Source organism: Carlito syrichta, unplaced genomic scaffold, assembly GCF_000164805.1.
Source record: "Carlito syrichta isolate Samal-C Ts95f unplaced genomic scaffold, Tarsius_syrichta-2.0.1 Scaffold305239, whole genome shotgun sequence".
NCBI lineage: Eukaryota > Metazoa > Chordata > Mammalia > Primates > Tarsiidae > Carlito > Carlito syrichta.
This window is the reverse complement of record NW_007249335.1, coordinates 464,710-482,214: the sequence shown is the minus strand read 5'-3', so window position 1 is coordinate 482,214 and position 17,505 is coordinate 464,710. Positions and strand designations below refer to the sequence as shown.

General features: G+C 37.0%; 1 protein-coding gene across 1 annotated transcript in view; it reads right to left on the bottom strand.

Moving 5' to 3' along the window:
* KYNU (kynureninase) overlaps nucleotides 1-17,505 on the bottom strand; it is a 136,484-nt gene that overhangs the window by 111,960 nt on the left and 7,019 nt on the right. Inside the window, exon 3 of the mRNA XM_008061398.2 lies at nucleotides 383-503. Coding sequence (XP_008059589.1) covers nucleotides 383-503 — 121 coding nt within the window. The remainder of the gene's footprint in view (nucleotides 1-382; nucleotides 504-17,505) is intronic.

Below are 17,505 nucleotides of genomic sequence, written 5' to 3'. Positions count from 1 at the left end.
TGAATTGTAAATATTCAGGAAAAAAAAAAGATATTACATCTGTATTTAACAGACTTTTATTCTAGTCTCTATTTCCTAAACATTATGGTATAATAGTTATTTACATAACATTTACATTGTATTAGGTATAATAAGTGATCTGGAGATGATTCAAAGTATATGGGCGAATGTTTCTATGCAAATACTGTCATTTTTACAAAAGAGACTTGACCATTGTGGATTTTGGAATCTGAGATAGTTCCAGGATCCCAATCCTCCATGGACACCAAGGGATGATTGTACTAGAATTCTATTATATACCTTTCCAATATTAGACAGCATAATGTGATTTTTAAAATTCCTGTATGAGATACAGAGTAGTAGCTTTTAAGATAATACTTACATTTTTGCCCACTTATCCAGTTCTTCTTCAAGATATGTTTTAACCGTTTTTGGTTGAAGGCCAAGAGAATTTCCCAAGAAATAGATAGCCTTTTCATCCTTATTCACTAAAGATAAATCAACTGAAACAGAAGGGTTATAAAAAATGCCGATTCAATACAAACAATTAATATAATTAACTCCAGGAAGGATAATAAGTAATTTACAATTGTCTCAAGGATAACATCAGGCTAGCTGAAAAATAATTACCCTTTTTCATTTATATTTAAAGTATAATTTAAGCCTATAGAGGCTATTGTGGCAATCTCTCATATTTATTGTGTTCCATGAAGAAATCTAAGCAACTACTTCCGATTGTAAATAGCCAAGGCAATAGAAGAGAATCAAAAACAGCTTTTTATTTATTTTTATTTATTTATTTGTTTATTTATTTATTTATTTTTGAGTTGGAGTCTCACTCTGTCATGCAGACTGGTGTGCTGTGGCCGCTCCCGGCCACTGCAGCCTTGACCTGATGGGTTCCAGCAATCCTTCTGCCTCAGCCTTCCAAGTAGCTGGAACTACAGGCGCGCGCTACCATGCCCGGCTAATTTTTGATTCTTGTAGAGATGAGGTCTTGCTAAGTTGTCCAGGCGGTCTCGAACGCGCGGGCTCAGGAATTCACTCATCTCAGCCTCCCAAAGTTCTGGGATTACAGGCTGAACCATCGAGCCCGGCTCAGATTTTTTTATTTTTTTTATTTTTTTGAGTTGGAGTCTCACTCTGTCACCCAGACTGGAGTGCAGTGGCCACTCCCGGCCACCGCAGCCTCGACCCGCTGGGCTCCAGAGATCCTTCTGCCTCAGTCTTCCAAGTAACTGGAACTACAGGCGTGCACTACCACGCCCGGCTGATTTTTTGATTTATTGTAGAGATGAGGTCTCGCTGCCCAGGCGGGTCTTGAACCCGCGGGCTCAGGCAATCCAACTCACCTCAGCCTCCCAAAGGCGCAGGATTACAGGCTGAGCACCGAGCCCGGCAGATTTTTTTTTTTTTTAATATAAAATACATTAGCCTATCTAATCATATTAAACAGTTGTTACCAGAATTTGGGCAAGCACTAACACGCTGCATTAACATAATGACAACTGGTTTTGTCGATATGTTAATTAAAAAAAAAAAACTAAAGAGAAATTTACATAACTGAAGTAGACGTATTGGATTTATACATTTTTTTCATTTGATATTCGTACACCTTTATGCATAGTATTAACAACATATGTGGGTAAAGATTGTTCTCTATATCTACTTTTTCAAATAAGTACGAATTTTGGTGATTTTTATCTAACAACTCATGCCTAACTGCAGATAAAGATTGTGCTTAAAACAGTACAAAAATGCCCAATTGTAAACTACTGAATTTTCTCTTAATTCTATGAAAAAAAGATTAAGCTTGTTTATATTTCATTGGGATCATTCAGTACTATATTCGTTTTTACTGCAAACTACTTAGTTAAAACTTTAAATATCATCTATTTAAACCTGATTGCTCTTATATACAAGGGGGGACCCCAAAAATCCCAGAATCTTTTGGAGGACAGGCCCCTCATATACGCAAATTAAAAAGAGGCACAGTATACAAGAGAAACCCCCCAAAATGTCTCCCTATTCACCCAATCTTGCCCCAAGTGATTTTATTTTTTGTTTTGTTTCCCCAGATGAAAAAAGTCTTCAAAGTGAAAAGTTTTGCCAATGTGGAAGAGGTGAAACAAAAAACAGCAGAAGCACTAAAGGCATCAAAATCAACAAGTTCAAAAACTGTTTTGAGCAGTGGAAAAAGCATTCAATAGATGTATTGCATCAAACAGAGACGTACTTTAAAGGTGACTGAAGCTTAAACATGTAAGAATAAATACACAGCTTTTTAAATTAATAAATTCTGGGGTTTTTGGGGTCTCCCTCATGTACTGTGCCTCTTTTTCATTAGCATCTTTTAAACCTGATCCTTCGAAGATGTGCAAATAATGTTCATACACGTGTGCTGGGAGGATCCTCCAGGTTAGAATACTTATTATTTGCTGGACTTCAGGGTTCAATACGACTCACTGCTTCCTGTCTTCAAGATTGTCATGTTGATTGCTAGCAATCAACACATCAGTCATTACTGATGGTCTCTTCATAGCTAGAGTCCAAATCTAGGGCCTTCTTAAGTACATAGGTGTCTTTCATGTCTACTGTGCTTTCTCTATGCAACTCTTGAGAATATGTGGGCTCTAAGCTCATTCATACTTCACAGTCCTTCAGTGCCAGTTGCTTATACAACTAAACATCTTATGAATTCTCTTAGACAGTTAGGATTAAAGCATATGAATTTTTAGAGAACATAATTCTACCTCTTGTACCCTGCTTAAAGGTTCACTTGATTCACAACTTGTTTATGAACTCAACACTTTCAGCTTTACAAACAGGACTTATCCCAGTTAGACCCTAAGTCAACAGCCATTCATTTGAAGTTCTCCTTTCTTGGCAAAGGCTACTATAATATGATTCCTAGAGAGCTCATTGTTCTTACTTGAGTGCTTCTGAGTAACATTTTAACTCATAAAAAATATCCATTACTCTGTACCTTATCTACTTACTCTTTTTGTTTATATATTCCAAGTTTAACCCATTAACCCATTTTATTTTTGCTTCTTAAATGTAAATAAAAATATCAACATCACTTCAGGTTCAAAAGTTTTTTTCCTCATTGCCAGCTTATGCCTAACAATTCGGAAAACTGCAGTTTGGAAAAGGGAAACAAACATGCCCATTGTAATTCGTGTGTGCCCTTTATTTTATTTATTTATTTTTTTGGTTCCTCAGTGCTGCTGATTCTAATGTCCCCAGTGGATTGGGGAAAGAAAGGCAACAAAACCTTACTCCAGTTAACCTTTAGGTTAACTCTTTCTCTGATGAGGTACTTTTTGTGAGCTCATCAGAAACCCCTCCACCACAAAATTCTGGTGACCAATCCCCAGTTCCCTGAACCAGTTAATGCATACTTAGGTTGATGTCTTATGGTCCCACCCAATACTACCACCTCCCACCTGAAGCAACGAATTTCCAGACCCCTTTTGCTAAAATTATACAAGCCAACAAGCAGACTTCTCATGTATGGTCCTTGTATTTTTTTTTTTTTTTTCACTTTGAAGATTGCTGGTCTCGAACCCCTCAGCTCAGGTAATCCTCTTTTTTTTTTTTTTTTTTTTTTGGAGTTGGAGTTTTACTTTGTCGCCCAGGCCACTGCAACCTCGACCTGCTGGGCTTCGGCGATCCTTCTGCCTCAGCCTTCCAAGTAGCTGGAACTACAGGCGCACGCTACCACACCCGGCTAATTTTTGATTTATTGTAGAGATGAGGTCTCGTCAAGTTGCCCAGGCGGGTCGCGAACCCGCGGGCTCAGGCAATTCACTCACCTCAGCCTCCCAAGGCGCGGGATTACAGGCCGAGCCACCGAGCCTGGTTTGGTAATCCTCTTGCTTCTGTCTCCTCAAGTGCTGGGATTACAGGCGTGAGTCACAGTTTAGCTCAGCAGTTTAGCATAATTCTTAAGGACCCTGGGCTTTTCAGAATGGTTAATGAGCATTGATTTCAGCATCAGGTCACCAGCTGCATTAGCCCCTAACAAAAGTCATCCTGTCCTTTGAAGCTTTGAAGCCAGGCATTGGCTTCTCTCCAGCTGTGAAAGTTCTAGACTGCACCTCCTTCCAATAGAAGGTTCTACATTGAAGATCTGTTGTTTAGAGTAGCCACCTTCATCAGTGATCTTACCTAGGTCTTCTGAATAACTGCTGCAACTTCTACATCAACACTTGTTGCTTCACTTTGCACTTTTATGTTTTGGAGATGGCTTCCTTCCTTAACCTCACGAGCCAACTTCTGCTACCTTTCAACTTTTTTTTTTGCAGCTTTCTCACCTCTCTCAGACTTCATAGAATAGAAGAGAGTCTTTCTCTAAATTAAGCTATGTCTTAAAAGGAGTGTTGAGGCTGCTGTGACCTTCTATCCAGACCACTCAAACTTTTTCCATATCAGCAATAAGACTGTTTTGATTTCTTGTCATTCATGTGTTCCTTGAAGTAGCACTTTTAATTTCCCTCAAGATTTTTGTTTTTTCAATCACAGGTTGGCTAACTGGTACAAGAGGCTGAGCTTTTAGCCTCACTCTGCTTTCAACATGCCTTCCTCACTAAGATTAATCATTTCTAATGTAATGTTTTTTGGTGTAGGACTTGAGCATAGTGGTTTGTTTGTTTGTTTTTAGGATTCCCAACAAATTCTTTATGAGACCTTACTTCAGAAGGTCTGGCACTTAATCCATTCATTATAAATAAAACAAAATAAACACACAAAAACAGAACCCTTAAATATAATTAAATTACCTAAGGTCCAGAAAGTAGTTTACCTTCAACTTAAGGTAGGATGTAGTTATTGTAATTTAAGATTTAATTAAGTTCATTTAAAATATTTAAAAATTCAGTAATGAAACACATATTAACTAATTCTAGAGCAAAACTTTCCAACCCTGTTCACATGATCAAACATAGAGAATCAAATTGTTCAGCATGTTGTAAAGCTAAAATGACCACTTGAGGACAGAGGTGAAAGGCCCAGTCCAGATACCCCAAGAGATAAGAGAATAAAAATCTGAGTATACTTCCAACTCGATCTCTCTCTCTCTCTCTCTCTCTCTCTCTCTCTCTCACAGATTCATTATGCAAACTCATACTGAAAATAAAGGTTAATTTTAACATAGAAACCAAGTCTATTTTTTTTAATTGAAGAGGAAATCTCGAAATAACACTATGTTTTGATGAAAAAAAAAGTAATTTTCAACATTTTTAAAGTGTCTTTTCTGTGCAGAGAATAATTTCTAAAAATAAATTGTGATGAAAAGGAATTCAGATGTTAATGACTTTGTTTATCAGGTACCAGCACATACCTGTGATACATATGCTATGGGGATTGCTGCATATCCATAAGCTATATGCTTATGTATATCGATGCTTATGGAAGTCTATAAACATCTTAGAATGATTAAAAACTAACACAAAACCTGACAATATCAATTGAGGGTAAGATGAGGAACAATAGATACTCCTATACATTGCTAGTGGGAATGCAAATTGCAAAATGGCACATCCAACCTAGAAAAAATCAGATAGTTTTTTATAAAGTTAAAAATACATATGTAAGCTATTCTAGCAATCAACCTGTAGTATTCTAAAGCAAGAGTTGACAAACTGTGGCTTGTGTTCCAAATCAAGCCCATGATGTGTTTATGTATGCTCTGTAAGCCAAGAATGTTTTCATATTTTTAAATGGAAGAAGAAAAATAAGGAAAAGATAAAGAAAAAAAAAAAAAGAAGAGGAAGAAAGTATGAGGCCTGTCAAGTGATAAATATGCACTATTTGACCTTTTGATAAACAATTAAGCAAAAAAGTTTAATAAACAATTTATACTCACACAAAATTCTATGCATATGTGTTTATGGTAGCTATTTATAATCACCACAACTGGCCACAACTCAAATGTACTTTAAGGGGTTAATGGATAAACTACTGTACTCCATCTCTAGAGTAGAAAGAATATTGTTCAACAATAAAAATGAACACTTTATGAATATAATTTTGATTACTCTCAATGTAAAGAAAATTAGTCTCCAAAGATTGAATACAGTATATAATTTGTGGAAAATGCAAAACCATAAAGATGGAAAATGTATTTTTTGGCTTTCAGAGATTAGGGCTATAGTGGAGAGACTGATTACAAAGGGCTAGCATTAAGTAATTTTATGAGAAGTGATGGAATCATTCTATGTACTGAGAGATGTGTTTAAATGATTCTATACATGTGTTAAAACCCAGATTGTTCACCAAAATAATCAGTTTTAGGGACTGTAAATTTAAATATTAATAATAAATTATCCTAGTGAACAAATTATTTATTTTGCACTTCTGTCATTAGGAAAGAGAGAATTCCACCATTCCTTCTTAAGTTGGGAACAAATTTGTAAATGATAAGAGCAGATTTTAGAATACAATTAAAAAATAAAATGCTGGGAACATTGTGGTCCAGTAACACTTGCTATATAGAAGTATGAATAAGAACAGTAGAATAAATATGAATAAAAACAGGAAAGGAGACAGTTTTAAATGTGTCTAACTTAAATGAATGCCCTATGACATTAATTTTAAAAAGACTATTTGGAACCTGTAATACCAGCACTTTGGGAGGCCGAGGCGAGTGGATTGCCTGAGCCCGAGGTTTGAGATTCACCCAGGCAACTTGGTGAGACCTTGTCTCTACAATAAATAATAAAAAAAAATTAGCCAAGCGTGGTAGGGCATGCCTATAGTTCCAGCTCCTTGGAAGGCTGAGACGAAAGGATCGCTGGAGTCCAGCAATTCGAGGCTGCAGTGACTGGGAACGTGCCACTCCAGTATGGGCGACAGAGTGAGACTCCAACTCAAAAAAAAAAAGACTTGGCCTGGCACGGTGGGTCATGCTTGTAATCCCAGTGCTTTCAGAAGCTGAGGTGGAGGGATTGCTTGACCCCAGGAGTTTGAGAACAGCCTAGGCAACATAGCAAGATCTCATCTCTACAAAAAAATTTAAAAATTGGCTGGATGTGGTGGTGCATGCCTGTAGTCCCAGCTACTCCTGAGACTAAGAAAGACGGATCGCCTGATCCCAGGAGGTCGAGGCTGCAGTGAACTGTGATTATGCCACTGCATTTCAACCTGGGCAACAGAGCAAGACTCTAACTCAAAACAAACAAATAAAAAGAATATTTATATACACAATATATACAAGAGTAGAAAATATGTTTAACTGTGGCATTTAAATAGATTCACTCAGATCCATATGTTTGGGTCACTGAAAAAATAAAAGCTTGGGGTGAATTTTAGGTAAAACTCCACAGATTGATATTCAAATAATGGCCATAGAACAATGGTTAGCCTGAAAGAGGTGGTTCCCAAAGGAGGGCACACAGCAGTTTTCCCCGGTGCTGGTAATGTTCTGCTTCTTGATCTGGGATCTTGCAATGTAGATGTGCTCTTTGTAAATTCATAGAGCTATATGGTTTGTACATTTTACTGAATAAAAATGTCTGCATTCTTCTCTTTATTATTATTCAGAATGTGATGAGGGAAGAATTTTGTTGTTGCTGTGTGCCTTACTATATTAAATTTCCTGGTATTGTGCTGAGGAAATATTTGTGTTCTTTTTCTTTACAGAAATATAAGGCATCCAGACGCGGTGGCTCACTCCTGTAATCCCAGCACTCTGGGAGGCAGAGGCAAGAGGATTGCCGAGTTCAGGAGTTTGAGAGCTGCCTGGGCAACTTGGCGAGACCTTGTCTCTACAATAAACCAAAAAATTAGCCAGGTGTGGTGGCGCATGCCTGTAATGCCAGCTACTTGGAAGGCTGAGGCAGAAGGATCATCTGATCCCAGCAGGTCGAGGCTGCAGGGGCCACGAGTGTACCACTGCACTCCAACCTAGGTGACAGAGTGAGATTCTGACTTAAAACAAACAAACAAACAACAACAACAAAAAACAAATACAAGTTTATGCTCCCAACAAGCTCTTTGGACTTTGAATATGACTCTAATAATTTTCAGGAAGTGGATCATGACAGTCCACTTGCACATACTCTGTATGTTTCTTGTGTAAATTTGAACCCATTAGTCTTCTCTAAGATGTAGAATGGTGAGTAGGATTGCATCTCATGGAAGGACTCTCCATATTTTTAGGGTTTACAAAAAAATTTCCACATACTTGAGGATAAAAATCCCCTGAAGAAAGAATTCACAAGACAAAAAAGATCAAACATTTCTTCACACAAAGTTGAAAGAATAAACTTTCCTGTTGAGAATTGTTCTATCACCAATCCCTTGTCCTATAGCTGAGGGACAACTGGTAACATGTTGCCAAAATTATGGAACAGTTGGGTAGGACTTTGAATTCCAATGCAATTCATGTTGATTTTGGATATTGGGGCCAATACATATTTTAAGAGTAGGAAAAAGTTGTTCTCAACAATTTACATTATTTTAGAATTTTGTGTTCTGTGAACCAAAAAAGACATAGGCAGACAACAGGTCCAGAATGGACTGTTTGGCTGAAAATAAAATTCACCTCTCTGTCTCTCTCTCTCTCTCATATCTTCTTTCCTCAATGTTCAACCAAAATCAAGCCCTTACCTTCCTTGAAAAAGGACATTCATTCATTTCCTTTTGCCCCTTGTTTTTATTGTTTCTTTTCACAGCAAGTTTTCTTGTAAAAGAACTCTAAAAACCTCATTTCCAATACCTCGTTCCTTCAATTCACCTAGAAAAATATAGTTTTCTTTCCTGTCATTCCAATGAAACTGTTAAAGTTAAGACAGTTTAATAAAGCTCTTCTAACTGCTAGAATGAAAGGCTCATGCAGCCTAAGTAATACTTGATGATGGCAAACCCTCCAATTTCCTCGAATGCCTCTCTCTTCACTTGGTTTTACAACACTATATTTTCTGTATTCTTTTATGTCTCTGGCTCTTTCTAGAGCTCTTTATTCACCTGTGCTTAAAATTTTGTTTCCACCCCCTTCTTGTAATTCTAGGTATGATGCCTAGACAATATAGTTCATACCCACAGTTTCAGTATGACTATCAAATTTATATCTTCAAACTAAACTCAACTAATAGCTATGCCCTAAGTGCCATTCTGTTTTTCTTTTAAAATAATAGAATTGTTAGCTTTACATGTGGCTACCAAGTACAAAATATATATATATTCTACTCTTAGTCTTCTTTGCAGATAGGTAGGGTCATGACCAAATACTGGCCCATGGGGCTTCAATGAACACATTATGAGGCAATCTTCCTCAAGGAAGAGCACATAATCATTTTTTTTTTTTTGTCTTTTCTTTGTCCTTGATTGCTTCATGCTGCTGGAAATACAGCTAGTGCCTTTTTTGGACTCTGAGGTCAAGACCACACATGGCAGAGCAACAAGAGAGAAAACGAACAAACAAACTAGGTTTTCTTTAAATGAACAGCTCCCAAAACTAATTAATTGTATCAGTGAATATCACCACTATTCACCTAAATCAGAAACTCTGGCCCATGATATGTTTTTTCTATTAAATCAGATTTATTTAATGTGTATTTCAAATATTTCTTGAACTTCCATTTTCTCCACCTTCATTACATTTGCTTCTTCAGCCTTATTGATAGATACCCACACCTACTTATTTATCCCATTGTTTCCAATTATCCTATTATCTCATATTCCCCATCTTATATCTTGTTATTGCTAATTACCCACATCCATCTGTTTATGTGACATATTTTGATCATGTAGAACTTTTCTTAGAGATCAGAACAATTATGCTTTCCCTTGGTTGTGTCTTTGCAAATGCTGTTCTCTCTGAATGATAAGAGCTTGGTTGCCTTCATGCCAAGGTCTGACTCCCACTCATACACAGAAAAATATGGCAGTCCCTACACTCAGGGAGTAGATAGTCCAATACAAAATAAAAGACAAGATGACAAAATAAGTCCACTAAAATGCAGAATTAGAGTGAGATGAGAATGCCACAACGTCTACAAAATCAAACTTTTAATTAAGAAATAATGTTAATTGGTTTTCTTACGAAAATTAGATATTTAAGTCAGATTATTAAAAACAGGTAGTTATAAATATGTGTCCTTTCATAGCTGGATAAAGCCTTTAACATAGCTGTATCTGTTGTTAGATAAAGGCTTCTAGTTTACAGGGAAAAAATGTGCTTTCCCTTATTTCATGCACTGATACTTCATACCTATCACAGTCTTCTAAGCCTAACAATATAGAGTTTAAGAGAATTTATTATGTTCTGTAGAATTCCTAGAGACAAACTTAGGCATGACTGCTTTACTATGCCAATTTTATCAGAGGCCAAATAAGTACATAGGCAAAGTAATCGTAGATATTGCTTAGATAGCTTTAAATTTATAACAGCTTAGCTTATTGAGTGATGCTCAGTGGTAATTTACTGATCATTCTTCTGTATGTGTGACAAGATTAAAGGAAAAAAATATTTGACTATGTAAAGAACTGTGATAGGAGCACTGTTTAAAAAATGTTCTCCAAATATAGTTTACAAAGATTAACAGTCTCTGGTTAATGATCTATATAGAACAAAATACTGGCTTGTTCAGTAGATTACTGGTTACCTAGGCTGGGGGTGAATAAGGAGAATGAAAAAATGTTCTAAAATTTAATTAATTGTACAATCATATGTACTTACTAAAAATTACTAAATTGTATACTTAAAATAAGTTATTTTGTGATATGTGAATTATATTTCAATAAAGTAATTTTTGAAAATAGCAAGCTTGAGTCAAGAGAGCCGGGTCAGGCATCACAATATTTGGAAACCATTTCTGGCTCTCCTATTGGTCAGGTATATGAATTGTACTTTTTCACTAAATATCCCTAAGATACATGAGAGAGTATGTTGATAGTCTTAAGATTAAAAAAAAAAAATCAAATAAAAAATAAAAGCCGGGCTCAGTGGCTCAGCCTGTAATCCTGCGCTTTGGGAGGCTGAGGTTAGTGGACTGACTGAGCCTGTGGGTTCGAGACCCACCTGGGCAACTTGGTGAGACCTCATCTCTACAATAAATCAAAAATTAGCCGGGCGTGTAGTTCCAGCTCCTTGGAAGGCTGAGGCGGAAGGATCGGTCCAGGCTGCGGTGGCCGGGAGCAGCCACTGAACTCTAGTCTGGGCGACCGTGTGAGACTCCAACTCAATAAAAAATAAAATAAAATAAAATAAAATAAAATAACATAAAATAATGTAAAACAAAATAGAAATGGCAAATGTATAGATTAAGAGGAAATTAAGACAAAAAGAAAAGCAATGCCTGTGGAGTTTATGAAAACTATGTGTGCCGAGCTTGGTGGCTCATCCTGTAATCCTGCGCTTTGGGAGGCTGAGGTGACTGGATTGCCTGAGCCTGGGGGTTCAAGACCCGCCTGGGCAACTTGGCGAGACCTTATCTCTACAATAAATAAAAAAAAAATCAGCCGGGCGTGATAGCCCATGCCTGGAATTCCGGCTACTCGGAAGGCTGAGGCGGAAGAATCGCCAGAGCCCAGCAGGTCAAGGTTGTGGTGGCCAGGAGCGGCCACTGCACTCCAGTCTGGGTGACATAAAAAACTCAAACCAAAGAAAACTATGTCCAACACTGATCCCAAAACTACAAATTCAAACAAGAAAGGAACAACTTTTGATTATCTAATGAGTAAAGATTTTAATAACTGCTAATATCCAAAGTCAGAAAGACAACTACTTTTATTTTTGGAGGGAATATAAATTTGCAAAACTGGTTTCTGGAATGGTAGTTTGGCACTCTGATGCAATAGTCTGAAAAAGTTTGTCTTACATCTCTACAAAACCAATGCATCTTATGGGGGCGATCCAGTATGCTCTCAGAGATCTAGGTATAACAATGTTTCAAAAAGGAATTTTTATAATAATAATAAAAAGAAAGATCATTTCCCATATGTATTCCTTGCAATTTTTTCCTTTTCTCTCTCTCTGTCTCCCTACACCCCTCTCTCACTTCCTCTCTCCTTTTTTCCCTTCTAGTTTGTCTTAGTTTTCAGCTGTGATTTTCAGAACAATGTTGACATTGTACACAAACTGAGTAAAGATTTTTGACCCTTTTCTCTAATAACATCTAACACACCATCAGAAAATAGAAGAAAACGTATTTAATAATTTTCTTTTTAGAAATCCAGACAGTTTGGTGGCGGTGGCTCAGCCTGTAATCCCAGCACTTTGGGAGGCCAAGGCCAGTGGATTGCCTGAGTCAGTGGGTTTGACACCAGTCTGGGCAACTTGGTAAGACCTCTTCTCTACAATAAATAAAAAATTAGCTGGGCATAGTATCATGTGCTTGTAGTTCTGGCTACTTGGAAGGCTGAAGCAGAAGGATCTCCGGAACCCAGCAGGTCAACCCTGGGGTGGCCATGAACGTGCCACTGCACTCCAACCTGGGCAATGGAGTGAGACAACTACTCAAAAAAATAGCAGAAAAGAAAAGAAGAAATCTGGACAAAACATCATATATAATGGAAAATACCAGAAAACCATGTCTGTAAGATTAAAAAAAAAAAAAGCCCAATATTGGGAGTCATGGACCCTTGTATTATTCCAAAACTTGTTTATTTAGTTCTTTGTTTTTCATTTTTCTGGGTTGTCAAAGAACATTTGCTCTTGGTAATATGCTAGTCTCTTAAAATGATTTGACATTGTTTTTAGGTGCTATTAGAAGACTTTAATAAGATAGAAAATACTGGTTTGTTGATGAATTCATATTCATATTCATTAAAAAAAAGAAGAAAATTTTAACACTGTTGGGGCTCAGAACATCAAACTCCAAAATATGACACTGTGATATGGTGAATATGTTGAACGAAGAGAGACGGGGAAGGTTTCCGAAGCAAGGTCTTTCTGACTTCCAGTCCTCCTCCCCATATCTCAAGCCAGGTGAGTCAAAGAAACTGAAATTCCTCTCCCAAAACAAACCATAAAACTTAAAAAGCTCACTCTCTGACCTTTTTCCTTCTCCCTTGTAGATCTTTATGTGATGGGTGTGCTGCCCTGTACCCAGAGGGAAGGAATAATACACAGAGACCAGGACTAATTTGAACAAACAGGTCTTGCTGAGTGTCCCCCAGTTTATCCTCCCCATCATATTTCTCCACAACTATCCACTTTGTTCCTCAGACTTAGCATAAAAAAAACAAACTTTCTCTGGGTCTTTGGATCTTCATTACCATGTTGTGTAAAAATGTGTTAATACATTAGTTATGCTTTTCTCTTGCTAATCTTTTTTTTTTGAGTGTTGGCCATGACCCTTGTGATGGATGAGAAAAGGTGTTATCTTTTTGCCCCTACAACACCATGTGCTCCTGAGTTGGTGCCTTTGTGCAAATACAAACTTGAACCACCACCAGACTCGGCTCCACCAATAAATCCATGGTACACACTCCCTCACTTCATTCTCATCTCTCTCAGATGGCACCTCATTAGCATTTCCTTCCCAGATGACCTTGGGTACTTCATCTTCAAAGTCCTTGTATCATTAGAGCACTACATGATAGCAGAGTGTGTATTAAGTTGTTTCTGAGTTTGGTTATTATCTGTCTCCCATTAGATGTAAATCTGAGGATGAATGTGACAGCCTTGCTCTTTGGTTCATTCAACTGTTCTGGGAAAAGCGTGTAGAGCAAAGCAAATACCTAATAAATATTTGCAAAATAGATAAATCTTAGAGAGTCAGAAGCATCTAGCGTGAGAATAGTGAGACAAATATTCCTATGATTAGGATACTAAGTTAGCTCTTAAGTTAATAGATGTGATTATATATACAATGCCTTTTTTTTTTTTTTTGAGTTGGGATCTCATTGTCACCCAGGCTGGAGTACAGTGGTGTGACTGACCTCCAGGGCTCAGGCGATCCTTCTACCTCAACCTCTCAAGTAACTGGGACTACAGGCATATGCCACCATGCTTGGCCAATTTTTTTATTTTTTATTTTTTTGGGGTAGAGACAAGATATTGCTATGCTGCCTAGTCTGGTCTGTCTCGAACTCCTAGGCTCAAGCAATTCTTCAGCCCACCAAAAGTGCTAGGGTTACAGGTGTGAGCCACCGACCTGGTCACATAGTGCTTTTTTATTTTTTTAAGTGGATACTTTATTTTAAATATTAAAAATTTGTGCTAAAATAAATATAACGTAAACTCTACCATCTGAACCATTTTCTGAGTGCAGTTAAGTATATTAACATTTTTGTGCAACCTTCAGAATTTTTCTACCTTGCAAAAAGAAATCTTTTTACTCATTAAACAACAACTTTCCATTTTACTCTCTCCTAGCCCCTGGCAACCACTATTTTATGTTCTGTGTCTAAAAATTTGACTACTCTAAATATGTCAGATAAGTGAAATTATCCAGTATTTGTCTTTTCATAGCTGAATTATTTTTCTTGGCCTAATGTCTCCAAAGTTCATTCATGCTATAGCATGTGTCAGAATTTTCTTTCTAAGGCTGAAATTTCATTGTATGTATATACCACATTTTGCTTATCAATTCATCTCCATTAATGGATGTTTTGGTTAATTTACACTTTTGGTTATTATGAATACTGCTACTATGGACATGGGCATACAAGTGTCTTTTGAGGACCTTGCTTTGAATTATTTTGGATATATACCCAGGAGTGGAATTGCTTGTTGTATGGTAATTTTCAATTTTTATTTTATTTTATTTTTCATTTTAGATTTGTGGAATACAAGTGAGGATTTACTACATAAGTGAGATGCATGTAGGTGATCTTTGGGCTTCTAGCTGACCCTCTCTCCCCTTGGTAATGGACCAGGTACCCATTATGTTGCCATGTATTCCCCTCCCACTTCCCTCCCTTTCTCCCCTAGCAGTGCCCAGAATCTTCCAATCCCGCTGTAGTACTAGTGTGACGAGGGTTCAGGACCCGCTTAAGAGTGAAAATGTGCGGTATTCAATTCTTTGTTTCTGTGATAGTTAACTTAGTACAATGTTCTTCAACTCCACCCAGGTTACTGCAAAGGCCATAATTATATTATTCTTTGTGGCTGCATAATATTCCATCATGTTTGTATCACATTTTCTTAATCCAGTCTACTTTAAATGAGCATCTGGGTTGGTTCCATGTTTTTGCTATTGTGAATAGTGCAACAGAAAGCATTTGTGTGCAGGTGTCTTTTTGGTAGAGAAATTTATGTTTCTCTAACTTTATTCCCAGGAGCATTGCTGGATCACATGGAAGCTCAATTTTTAGTTCTTTTATGAATCATAACGCTGCTTTCCATAGAGGTTGAACTAGTTTGCATTCCCAGCAACAATGTAGAAGTTTTCCCTTTTCTCTGCAGCCACACAAGCACCTGTTGTTTTGACTTATTAATAATAACCATCCTTATTGGTGGTATCTCATAGTTTTAATTTTCATTTCTTTGATGATTAGTGAGCCTGAGCTTTCTTTCATGTGTTTGCTGGCTGGTTATACGTCATCTTTTGAGAAGCGTCAGTTCATGGCCTTTGCCCATTTTTTAATGGGTTTTCTTTTTTCCTTTCAATTCATTTTAGTTCCTTGTTGATCATGGATGTTCAGCCTTTGTCAGATGCATAGTTTGCACATGTTTTTTTTCCTATTTGGTGGGTTGTCTCTTTATTCTCTTGATGGTTTCTTTTGCTGTGCAAAAGCATTTCAGTTTAATAAGGTCCCACCTCTTTCTTAGTTTTTATTTCACTTGCTTTTGAGGACTAGGCCATGAATTCATTGCCTACTTCAATGCCCAGTTGGGTGTTCCCTACATTTTCTTCTAAGCTTCTTATAATTTGAGGTTTTACATTTAAGTCTGATCCATTTTGAGTGGATTTTTGTATATGGTGATAGGTAGGGGACCAGTTTCACTTTTCTGCTTGTGGCTAGCTAGTTTTCCCAGTACCATTGTCTAAATATTATTTCCTTTTCCTAATATTTGTTATTGATGGCTCTGTTGAAGATAAGTTGGTTGAAGGATTATGTTTTTATTTTTGGAATCTTTGTCCTGTTTCATTGGTCTATGAGCTTATTCCTATACCAATACCATGTCGTCTATGTTACTGTAGCCTTGTAGCATAGTTTAAAGTGTGGAAGTGTGCTACTTCCTCTCCAGCTTTGTTCTTTTTTTAATTTTTTTTTTCTTTTTTGTAGGAGTTTCATTCTGTTGCCCTGCTGGGCTCAGGTGATCCTTCCACCTTGGCTTTACAAGTAGCTGGAACCACAGGCATGCACCAACACACCTGGCTAATATTTCGATTTATTGTAGAGATGAGATCTTGTACCCTTGGACTCAAGCAATCCTCTTGCCTCTGCCTCCCAGAGTGCTGGGATTGCAGGAGTGAGTCACTGCGCCCTGCTCAGCTTTGTTTCTTGTGCTGAGACTTACTTTGGCCGTTCATGCTCTTTTTGACTTCCATATGAATTTCTGTATTATCTTTTTTAGGTAACTTTTAATTTTTTTATGTTTTAAAGAACTGCCATACTCTTTTCCATAGTGGGGTTGCATCGTTTTACATTTCCACCCACAATGCACAAGGGTTCCAACTATTTTGTATCCTAGGCAACATTTGTTATTTTATCCATTTTTCTATAGTAGTCATGGAATTGGGTATGAAGTGATATCTCACGGTAGTTTTGATTTGAACTTCACTAGAGATTAGTGAACTACAATGCTACATAAAAATTGGGTTCTGATTCAGTATAAAGGCACTGAAGACCAGAGAACACATTAGGGCAGGATCACCATTACCTAGACGTGACTTGTCTCATCTGACCCTGGCTATTTCTGAAGACTTTCACATTTTGTGATACATATATCACCAGGCCCCTTGTCTCTCATCCCCCAAAGAATTTCTTTCCTAAGTTTTATTTTTTGCAATTCACCCATTAGCAGTTTTTTTAAATTCCTTAAGACTTAAATCAAAATTTTTTTTCAAATCTAGAATTACCTAGAAGAATTTTTTCCTATAGCCTCAGATCACTTCATTCATAGCTTTATTTTATTTGGTCTCGTAAAGCTGTCATTTCTATCAATGTCTCCTTTAATTGATACTAAACAATTATAAGTTAGACACAGGGCTTTCTCTTTTTTCCTCCTTCCAGAATTCTACAAGGTACTGAGTACATAGTTGGAGATGAAGACTTGTTTTAGGTACATTATCTGAGGAGAGTTTGTCCTTATGTGTTACATAATATATCGTAGAGTTCTGCAACTCAATCTTATCTTAAAATTATATTAGCTGACCAATTCTGAGTACTGTACCCAAAATTGTATCTACCTCATTTTCTCTGAAGAAAAATGGAATCAGATGATCATAAATTATGTGAAGTTCATTTTGATGAGTTAATTTCATTCAATTTAATAGCCTTCTTCAGTAATGTAATAAAGAGTAATGTAATAAGGAGCTAAATATTACGAATTTTTTTTTTTGAGTTGGAGTCTCACTTTGTCGCCCAGACTGGAGTGCAGTGGCC